This window comes from Hippocampus bargibanti, linkage group LG22, assembly GCF_051943395.1.
Source record: "Hippocampus bargibanti isolate YZ-2025 linkage group LG22, ASM5194339v1, whole genome shotgun sequence".
NCBI classification, from domain to species: domain Eukaryota; kingdom Metazoa; phylum Chordata; class Actinopteri; order Syngnathiformes; family Syngnathidae; genus Hippocampus; species Hippocampus bargibanti.
The window spans coordinates 2,935,861-2,946,725 of NC_142755.1; the positions used below are offsets into that span (position 1 = coordinate 2,935,861).

Here is a 10,865-nt window from a genome sequence, read left to right on the forward strand (position 1 = left end):
CGCAGGGCGCCACCATGGACGAAATCCGCCATGCCTTCCCCATCCCCATGGGTCCTCCTGGTGCGCCGGTGAGTCTCTCCATTGCCCGGTTTTCTCATTATCCCAAACCAACACCCCTTTTTCTCTCGTTTCTTTCCAGGGCTCGCCGGGAATAAAGGTAGCGCATAAACGGGTTGATTCCAAAGCGTCAATCCACTTTTTACCCCCATATTTTGGCTTGTTTTACAGGGTGAAAAAGGCGACATGGGCACCAAAGGCGAAAAGGTACAAGTCGCTCCAACAAAAAGAAAGCTGAAAGGCCATTTTAGTTATTAAGGCCGTATTTTCGTTTAATAGGGTGATGCGGGAGCTGCTGGGAAATCATTCCAAATGAAGGTGGATCACATGTTCTCGCTCTTTCTTTTCAAATCGAAACTCACACACGATTTCTTTTTTTTTCTTCTCCAGGATATGGAAGCCATGTTTGAAGCGTACGGCATCAAGGTGCGTCCGCCGAAACGCACGTTTCGTCATCGTTCTTCTTCTAATGATGTTGCGTTGATATGTTCGGCTTGTTTCCCAGCTTCCCCTTTTGAAGGCTTTGATTGACGGGCTGCTGCAGGGCGGCATCGAGGAGTTTCTTCGCGCCACCTCGCCAGGCGCACCCGATGAAGAAACACAGACCTCCAACGCCATCGCGGAATACACGGTAGGTCGCATGAACTTTTTGGAAAAGGACTCTTAACTCATTCACTGCCTGATGTGCGAAAATGTGTCTGCTGCAGTGCCAGGGTTTTTGTCATTGTCACTCTAATTCCAGGACCTGCAGAATATTACATTTTAGGACTACGTAAACATTCAATACAGTGTTAAAAACCTTAGATTATCTTCTTTCATCAGAAGAAAAAGCTTTAATTACTAAATGATAATGTGTCTGGAGTTATATGAGCTTGAAATGAGGGCAGGTGTACAAAATACAATACAAAACATTGATTTATATAGCGCTTTAACAACAGCTAAAAATGTAACAAAGCACTAACATGGAAAAAAGGCAAATGCTGCCCCCATGTGGAAGAGAACAACATTGCCAGAGGTCTGACCAGCGCTGGAGTTATCTGAGCTTGAAATGGGGGCAGATGTACAAAATATAATGTAATACATACAGATTGATTTATGTCGCGCTTTAACAGCTGAAGCTAGAACAAAACGCTAATATGGAAAATGGGGAAATGCTTCCCCCTTGTGGAAAAGAAAAAAAAACATTGCTATATGCAATGACCAGCGCTTTATAGGCACCAAGCATGTAAAAACAAAACCAGAACCAAAAAATCATATCGAAACAGTATATATTTATTGCTTATTTAGTTCTGGAGTAACATGAGGTGCAAGTGGGGGCAACTGTACAAGGCAAATGCTGCAAAAACATAGCCAGAGGTCTAACCAGCGCTTTTTCGGCACCCAAGCATGAAAAAAAACAACTCCAAACAAGCTCCACCTCATAGTTTTCAATTTGCGGATGAATACTGGGATGGCGATGAATGAGTTAATAATCTGCTTGCATTTTTTTTCTCCGTCAAGTTTGACTCGACGAACGGACGGACGGACATCTTGGATGAATTCGAATTGGATCAACCAACCCAATCTGTGAGTGGCGCTCCGTCCAAAATTCCTTTTCACCGATTATCCAACTTTTATTCCTTCTTTTTATATATATTTTTTTCCCGCGTATTTGAAGAACTCTTGGAATGAATCAACCGAAGGTCCAACATTATGGACACCACAGAAACAAATAGACGACAGCCTGGACGGGTCGCCCAAAGCTGAAACGAATCCGACTCAAGTCAGCTCCACTTTCGAAAACCAGGTTAGTTAGTTAGTTAGTTAGTCCCAAAAAAATCGTATTTTTAAATTTCACGCCTTCACATGTATTTTGGCAGCCGGTCTCCACCCAACCGGGAAGTGACACCCCGGCCATCCTGCTCACTGCGTCGCACCCTGGCAAAAAAAATTCAAGTCATAAGAGGCAAAATAGAGAACGTGGGAAGGTAAAAAAAAAAAAAAAAACACTCGCCACACAGTTATCCGAATTCCTGATGATTGACACGACTTCCCGTTACCTTGACAACCAGGGGCGAGGAAAAAAAGGGCGCCGTTCAAGGGAGGTGGATCACCCGGTAAATTAAATCGATCGCCATGCAGTCGCCGTTACAACAATGTTAATAACGCAACCCCCCAACCCTCGTTTTAGAAAAGCGGGCAGTTGGAGGCGGAGTTTTACGACGAGCAAGAGGAGGTAGGCGACATCATCCGAAGTTTGACGCCACCACCGAATTGACATCCGCCCGCCTTCTCGTTAACGGCGCCTGTCACAGAACGCCGCTTTCATCGCGTCGTCTCCGGGAAGCCGCCGATTAATTGCGACACCTACTCCCCGATAATATTAATTAGCAGCCCACCCGAAATGTCCTTGAAGCCCAAACGGCTTTGAGTCGTTACCAACTTGTTTTAACTCATTCACTGCCAGACGTGTGCAAAAAAAATGTGATTTTGTCATTGTCACTCAAATTCCAGGACCGACAGAGTTTTAGGATGACATAAACATTCTATACGCCGTTGGAAACCTTATACACTCTTCTTTCATTAGAAAAAAAAACAGTTAATTCCTAAGTTATATGAGTCTGGAGTTATATGAGCTTGAAATGAGGACAGATGTCCAAAATACAATGCAATATATACAGTACATACATATTGGTTTATATGAAGCTGAAGCTAGAACAACACGCTAACATGGAAAAGAGGGAAATACTGCCCCCTTGTGGAAGGGAAAACACATTTCCAGAGGTGTGACCAGCGCTTTATTGGCACCCCCCCCCCGCCCCCATTTGAAATGGGGGCGGCTGTACAAAATACATACATATACAGGTAACATCCGACTTGCAACCGAATTCCGTTCCGAGCAAACGGTCGTAAGTCAAAATGGTCGTAAGTTGAAATCCATTCAAAATGTTGAATAGAGGCTAAATGACTCGCACCCCCGCCCCCTTCTGATGTCATCACACACTGTGCGAGAGTGAGATGCTGGCTGGCTAGCCAAAATTGTCGAACACGTTGCCGGCCTGCTAGCGTGTTGCGGTGCCTGGTTTATAATTACAAATTTTAAAATAGAGTCTGGAGGTTGTGGTCGTAAGTACAGGTGGCCGTAAGTTGAGCCGGTCGTAAGTCGGATGTTACCTGTATATTGATTTATTTAGCGCTTTAACGACAGCCGAAACTGGAACAAAGCGCTAACATGGACAAAAGGGAAATACTGCCACCCTTGTGGAAGTGAAAAAACATTGCCAGAGGTCTGACCAGCGCTTTATCGGCACCCAAGCATGAAAAAAAAACCTTGAAAAAAATTTGGGAATTGCGCTCTTAGTCGTATTTTCAATTCCCGACCCAATTTGTGAATGGCAGTGAATGAGTTAAACATCCATTTTTTTTTGTGTGTGTGTAGTTATTTATTGAGACTTGGATGTCGATCATACTCCTTGATCGTCATTGGTGAATATTTTCGATATAAAAAAAATAATGAACTCAGTCTCTGGCGTCTTTTGTTTCCAAAAGTCGCTCTGCAGTGTCAACATATTTTGCTGAAGAGCATTTTTTTGGGGGGCGCTTGGTAGGTGCTGCCAATTCCCATCAAGAGGAATTGGTCCGACGCAAAGGTCAGTTCAAAAAACTGTAAACCAATCCAGAATGTCATAAACAAAAAACCACAATCTAAACTAGTGACGTCTTTCTAGAGAAGCGCCGGCAACAATGGAAGAACCCGGCGACGCGCCATGATGGATCCAGAGGTACCCGACGATGAGGATTGGAGTGGCGACTGGGAAGATGAAGCCGAACTGGCGAGACGACGACAGTTGGAGGAGTGGGCGAGGAGGACGGGCGAGGGTGAAGGCGGGCGACCTTCCCCGACCCACCCCAAATATTTTCGCCTCAAGGTTAGCTGGCGTACAATCAAAATCCGACTGCAGGTTGGGACTAACTTATTTGTGTATCCCCAAAAAGGGACCGCCCGGTGAAGACGGAATTCAGGGTCCAAAGGTAAGTTACATCATTGGTTTTGCTCTTTTTAATGCGGTGCGCCTCATGCATGGAAAACGTTTGAAAATTTCTCATTCGTTGAAGTTGCGTCTTATAATTCGGTGCGCCCTATGTATGGAAAAAGGTTTTAAAATATGTCATTCATTGAAGTTGACCCCTTAAAATGCGGTGCACCCTATGCATGGAAAACGTTTTCAATATGTCATTCATTGAAGGTGCGCCTTAAAATGCGGTGCACCTTATGTATGGAAAAATGTTTTAAAATACAGTGATACCTCAGCTCACGAACTTAATTGGTTCCCAGAAAATGTGTGTAAGGCAAAAAGTTCGTCTTCCGAACATTTATTTCCCATAAGAACCCATTAAAATGAGAATAATCCATTCCCAGGTCCCCATAAAATGTAATTTTCTACTAAATAAGCTTTAAAACTACACAAAATAGAACATGTTTTATGTATAATAATTGTGCTATTGTATTGTAATGAAAGAAAACTCTTGAAAAATAAAGTTTGGGAGGATGCTCACGTCCCTTTTCCACGTATGCCCCACTCGCCCACATTCTCCACGTTGCATCAGAGCGAGGGGGCAGAGTCTTGGCTGCCGTCCGTCCTTTCCTGCTCTTTTGATGCCGACAAGATGAAAGAACACACGCATGAATAATTCCCTTTGTTAAACGATGCAGACAACTGCAACCCTGGCACTGGAGTGCACCCATTTTTTTGCACATCGTCTGGCAGTGAATGAGTTAATTTGCTGATTTTCCCGCGTGTCCTTACCCCGTGTCCGCAGGGGGACGTTGGAGAGAAGGGACAAAAGGTACGCCATATATACTCCCCGGCGCGTTTATGATTTATTATTATTCAACCATCAAGATGTCGCTTGGCGTGGTGTGTTCAGGGAGAGCCGGGAATCGGCCACCGAGGACCCGAGGGCCAAGCCGGTCCGCCTGGCAACAAGGTGACACGCCTTATTAAAAAAAAATTATATAAATTAACAAAAAAATATATAATTATAATACAGACAAATTTTTACAAGACAATCGCTTTAACTTTGATTGACTTTGCCGTTTTAATGGAGCAGTTTTAATTGGCTGGGTGACTCATTTAAAGGGTAGCGGGCTAGCTTGACGTCATCACGCGTTTGTTTACTTTTTAAAAGTCGCCGAAATGCGTTGACGTGTCATTCCCAAAACGCCAATTCTGACTCAAAAACTTAGGGTGAACCGGGCGAGGCGGGGCCTCCGGGCGCCGAGGGAATCCAAGGCATCCGCGGTAGCGCAGGCATCCAGGGCTACCCGGGTATCAAAGGCCCCCCGGGAGACCCCGGAGAACCCGGTCGGGAGGTATGGCGCCCGTGTCAGCTCTCTGAAAGCCACGCACGGTGGACATTTTTTGCCGTGTGTGTTTACCCGTGCAGGGTGAGCGAGGAAAGCGGGGAAAAAATGGAACGCCGGGAGGCACGGGACCTCCTGGAGAGCCTGGTCGTGATGTAAGAACGCCTATTTACACCGCGTCAAGCTACCATGCTAACTTTTTTTTTTATTCAGGGCTTTCCTGGTGTGCCTGGATTGAAAGGAGAAAAGGTAAATATGTTTCACGAAGGCTTTAGCGGGATAATAAATAAATGTCCACGTCCTTCTCAGGGGGACAGTATTCCGGGAGAGGCGGGGCCTCGAGGTTTCACCGGTTTCCCTGGAAAAAGGGTGAGATTTTTACTTTTTTTTTTATTTTCCATATCTGTATAAGGCCTCTTGCGATTTTGATTTCAGGGTGACCAGGGTTCCCAGGGTATGAAAGGAGGACCAGGACTTGTCGTGAGCACTTCAAATTGTTTAGCGTCCACTTGTGTCCACTTATAGAAGTAATCGACTTGCTCTTCCGTTTTTTCTTTTATTTTAGGGCCTCAAAGGTTCACGAGGTTTGAAAGGTGTCAAGGTAAAAATTCATATTTCACAGCTGCAAATTTCTCATTGGCGTCACATTTATTTTTTGGTGTTTAACATCAGGGTGAACGCGGGATCCAAGGCATCAGAGGAGAACGGGTATATAATAAAAATATGTATTTTTTGGTATCAAGTGATGAAACTTTGTTGTTAATGACCTTTGTGGACTTCAGGGGGCCGCGCTTCAAGTTCACGGACCTCGTGGATTGAAGGGCGTCAAAGGTCATGCGGTAAGAAGCGTCCTTCCATGCTGGTTCCCAAAGAACGCACTTGCCATGTTCTCCATTGGGTTTGCGTCAGGGTGAGCGAGGCTCCCCGGGGTTTGACGGCGATAAAGGAGAGAAGGGCGAGGACGGACCACCCGGTGTTAAGGTAGCAGGACTATTTTATCGTCTCTTAGAACCTTCTAGTATTACAAAGTCCGCATTTTATGGGGGGTCTTTCTAGGGCCTGAAGGGCGATGCGGGGACAAAAGGCTCTCTAGGACGCTTTGGTATTCGAGGACCAGGCGGTCAGAAGGTTTGCTAAGTCCTCATTGACCCCCATGTTCTCAAAGTGATTAGAAACAGTCCCAAGTGTTTGTCCGCAGGGAGATCCGGGAGAACCGGGCGACCTTGGAGTCCTGGTAAAAAAAAAACGTCAGAAATATTGTGTACGTCAAGCGGTGTCAATGTGTCATTTCAATTGTTCAGGGTGGTCCCGGAAACGATGGCGTGAATGGCGCCAAAGGGGACAAAGGAGACGCAGGACCCCAAGGTCTGAAGGGTAATCAGGTACCGGACAGCAAAGTTGCTCTTTATAATCTCCTGATTAGCGTCTGGACCGTGGCATCATTCTTGATCCTTGTACGTGTTTCAGGGGGATTCGGGAGGTCCGGGTTTACCTGGAGAACAGGGAGCAAAGGGAGAAAAGGGTTTCCGGGGGATTCCGGGATATTTCGGGAGTGCTGGATTCAATGGCGAAAAGGTTGGGGTTCATCAGTCAGCGACGTTCCGAGACCAAGTTTGAAATTTCTACCCAACAGGGCGACGGAGGCTCACCCGGCACACCCGGCGTCCCTGGTCTGAATGGACTTACCGGAAAAAAGGTAAAATGGCCGCATTAGCTTCATGCTGCGTCAATGCCATAGATGGGCGACCGAGTGGCTTGACGCCTGAACTCCATAACTCCAAAAGTGGAGTTGAATATGTGAACAGATAATATAACAATGTAGATATTCTTTATCCTCTGCAAAGAGAAATGTGGCCTTTTCCATGTACATTATGTCCGTTATTTTTTTATTGTTTATTTTTTTTAATAATGTCATTTTCTGTATGTTCTGTCAGGGCGACAAAGGCATCGCCGGCATCAATGGCGTCGACGGTGACGCAGGAGGAAAAGGCCAAAAGGTTTGTTTGGGACATAAACATCACGATGATCACAAACGTTCATCCAAAAAAAGTGCCCCTGAAAAGATGAATTTTGTGGCCTTCAGGGCGCAGGCGGTTTCCCGGGATTTCCGGGATTCAAAGGCTCGCTGGGAAAACCCGGAAGGGATGGAAACCGAGGACCACCAGGAGTTCCAGGACCCCCTGGGGAGCCAGGTGCCAAGGTTCACACCCCTTTTTTTCGGTCAAAATTCATCATTGTGTGGGACTAAACCCGAAGTTTTTCCATACTTCGGAGTGGGCGGGGGGTATCACTTCCCATCATGGAAATAAAGTGTCAAAAGAGGAGGATAAAAGTCATCGGCCCCTCATCAGTGAGCGACAATTAGGACACCCACACAATGTCTACACTTGCCTAATAAGAATATCGCCTGCATGCTTTTTAATTGGGTGCGCGTCACGCTGTGACGGGCTTTAACGTGTACGTCCCCGTCCCCCCCCCCCTCAAATAAGGGGGCGAGGGGCCGCAAAGGAAAAACGCAACCGTGTCAACGGGGAGCGCCCGGCAGACCCGGACTCCGAGGCCAGAATGTGAGTTTGTGTGACTAAACATCGCAAAACACCCATTTGTTGTTGTTGTAACAGTCTGTATATCTCCCTGTAGGGGGTGTTAGGAATCGAAGGAGTAAAAGGCGACAAGGGAGAGCCCGGTCTTTCTGTATGCGCTCTCACACACACATTTACTTTTCGCCAAGATACACACTGATGATGTTCCATCTGTTTGAAGGCTCATGAGGTGAAGCAGTTCATCAGCCAGGAAGTGATGGACAAGTGTGGTAAGTGTTTGGGTGTGTGTGTGTAACCCTGGCCAGGTATCCGATGGTTACATTTTTTTTTTGTCTTTTCTCTTCACTTTATTTTTATTTCCTTTCTTCACTTCTTTTTTATTTCTTTCGTTATCCAGCTATCTATCTAGCTAGTTACCTAGCTGGCTACCTCGCTAGCTATCAATTCGCTATCTACAGTATTATCTGGCTATCTATTAGCTAGCTAGTTATCTATTAGCTAGCTAGTTGAGCCAAAGATAGTGACTGTAGGCACCAGGTAGCAAGCGCCTCCATCTACAACATTAGTAGCCTGTTCTAAAAAAAAGTGATTGGGCACCATCAATGTCAACAATCTTGGCTATCAATAAGATATTATTAGCTAGCTAGCTAGCTGGATTATTATTATTATTATAATGGTGTCAGTAGAACACGGTGAACTCTGCTTTATTTGCGGGTGAGCCAAAACGAGCTCCCGCGGTATCAACGTAGCACCCCGTATGTGTGGGACCATCTGTTGTTTTTCGTTAAAAGAACACATACACACCACGGTGCCATCGTTGATTTTAATACATGATTACATGTACACTCACACACACACACACACACGTGAACATGTTTTATCGTTAAAGTGTGGACATTGGAGGGGGTGGGGGAGGGGAATATCCAGTGATGTCATTGCGTGGCACAACATCGAGTTTTTCACAACAGGCTTGGAGTACAAGTTAATGGTGAAGTCGGTGGATCCTGATGGGAGTTTCGCGCCGGTTGCCGACGACGACGGCGGAAAGGGGGACGACACGGAAGAACATCCGAACCCGGTGAACGCCGTTGGTAAGTGGCATCTCTTGTAACTGGTCGCCGACCCGACGAGGAGGGGGTGATGGTCAGCGTGACGCAAGAAGCGGCGGTGGATTTCAGCCTGCTCATTAGCAACCGCGCACCCCCCTTCGCACCCCCTTCGGACCCCCTTTGCACCCTCACGGCGTCCGATCAATCTACGGGACCAATTTAATGGCATCAAAGGCTGCCATTTCCCCCCCACTCAATGACACATTGTTTCTATTTTGGATACATTTGACATTCCTTCAACCCCCCCCCCCGCCCTTGTCAAGATTTCACTTTTCTGACTACTAAAACATAAAATAAAATATTCCTATCAATTTGATATTGACTGTCTTACTAGCTAGCGAGCTAGCTATTAGTTTTATATTAGTTCGCTAGCTGACTTGATCTATTTGAGTTATTCCCGGTTGAACGGGGTCACCGTTGCTGGCTACCTAGCTATCTATCTATTTGCTATCGATTAGCCATCTAACTAAGTAGCTAGATAGCTATCTATTAATTATCTATTAGCTAACTAGGTAACTGGATCTATTTAAGTTATTCCCGGTTGAGTGAACGCGGGCGCATGTGGCTGCCGCTGCTCACACACAGTAAAACTGATCCTGTGACTGATTGTAAAGTGACCTTGAGAATTTTGAAAGGCGCTTAGAAATGAAATGTATTATTATTATTATCATTTGCTAGCTATTTTCTATCTCTTAGTTCTGGCTGGCTAGCTAGCTATCTGGTTGGCTAGATAGCTATCTAGCTAGCTATCAATTCACTATCTATTGTCCTGAATTGAGAATTTGACATTTTGGGAGTATCTCAATTCCTAACTGGGCTTTTTCCACTCACTGATTCTTGGAAACAATAACAGAAAGTTTACCAAATAAACCGACCCCCTCCTATCTTTTTCTCCTTTCAGATACCTTGGAGACGCTTCAGCGGGAAAAAAGACGACTTTTTGGAACACCGTCCTCCAGTGAGTCTCATTGTCTTATTCATCTCATGTTCTGTTTTTTTTTTAATTTTCATTGTGTGAAAGCCCCCCCCGCCTTGATGTAACACAACAACTAGTTTTGTCGATCCTGCTGAGAGATGTTCCGAATACAGGTAACATCCGACTTACAACATTGTATACTATCATGTCTTGTAAACGTCACGTGGGCCATTTGGAATGGATTTCGACTTACGACCGTTTTGACTTACGACCATTTTGTCGGAACGGAACCCGGTGGTAACTCTGATGTTACCTGTATGTATTTTTACCCCAGCAGGATCCGAAGAACGCTGCCTGGAGCCCATGTCAGAAGGCTCGTGCTCCGACTACGCCCTCCTGTGGTACTTTCACGCCGGGGCGGGAGAATGTCGGCCCTTCGTGTACGGCGGCTGCGGCGGCAACGGCAACCGTTTCACCTCGCTGCTCGAATGCCGCGCTTGCTGCGCCGTGACGCCCAAACGTGAGCCGGGAGGTAAAAGGCGCTGGCCGGTAAAATGATTCGAAAAGGCCACTGACATGTATGAAGGCATCTGATTGTGTTTTCGCAGCTGACGGCGGCGGCGGCGCATGAGCAGGATGCACTTTTTAGGGACTTTTTTATTTATATTATGATAACTCCAGTTTGGATTTATCATGACTGCTATTCTTTTTGTTTCTTTTATTTTTCAAATTTGATGTACCGTATTTTTTTTTAATATAAGGCGAACATTCAATGAATGATATATTTTAAAACGTTTTCCATGCATCAGGCGCACCGCATTATGAGGCACATGGTCAGCTTTTGAAAAAAAAAACATCTTTTAGGTGCGCCTTCTGGTGCAGAAAATATGCTCATT

General features: G+C 45.7%; 1 protein-coding gene across 1 annotated transcript in view; it reads left to right on the forward strand.

Annotated features, from left to right (window-relative positions):
• The window catches only part of col7a1l (collagen type VII alpha 1-like), a 37,170-nt gene extending 26,641 nt beyond the window's left edge, over nt 1-10,529 (forward strand). The window contains 38 exon segments of the mRNA XM_088988674.1: nt 6-68; nt 140-157; nt 229-264; nt 337-375; nt 448-483; nt 563-688; nt 1,558-1,623; nt 1,715-1,843; nt 1,917-2,024; nt 2,109-2,153; nt 2,228-2,272; nt 3,645-3,686; nt 3,765-3,965; nt 4,033-4,068; nt 4,858-4,884; nt 4,966-5,025; nt 5,285-5,410; nt 5,485-5,556; nt 5,615-5,650; nt 5,711-5,770; nt 5,837-5,881; nt 5,967-6,002; nt 6,074-6,109; nt 6,184-6,240; nt 6,311-6,382; nt 6,458-6,529; nt 6,600-6,635; nt 6,703-6,783; nt 6,869-6,976; nt 7,035-7,097; nt 7,336-7,398; nt 7,485-7,601; nt 7,891-7,968; nt 8,042-8,095; nt 8,165-8,213; nt 8,913-9,035; nt 9,955-10,011; nt 10,307-10,529. Of these exon segments, the coding sequence (XP_088844800.1) occupies nt 6-68; nt 140-157; nt 229-264; nt 337-375; nt 448-483; nt 563-688; nt 1,558-1,623; nt 1,715-1,843; nt 1,917-2,024; nt 2,109-2,153; nt 2,228-2,272; nt 3,645-3,686; nt 3,765-3,965; nt 4,033-4,068; nt 4,858-4,884; nt 4,966-5,025; nt 5,285-5,410; nt 5,485-5,556; nt 5,615-5,650; nt 5,711-5,770; nt 5,837-5,881; nt 5,967-6,002; nt 6,074-6,109; nt 6,184-6,240; nt 6,311-6,382; nt 6,458-6,529; nt 6,600-6,635; nt 6,703-6,783; nt 6,869-6,976; nt 7,035-7,097; nt 7,336-7,398; nt 7,485-7,601; nt 7,891-7,968; nt 8,042-8,095; nt 8,165-8,213; nt 8,913-9,035; nt 9,955-10,011; nt 10,307-10,527 (2,739 nt within the window). The 3' untranslated portion in view covers nt 10,528-10,529.
• Nucleotides 10,530-10,865: the final 336 nt, after the last annotated feature.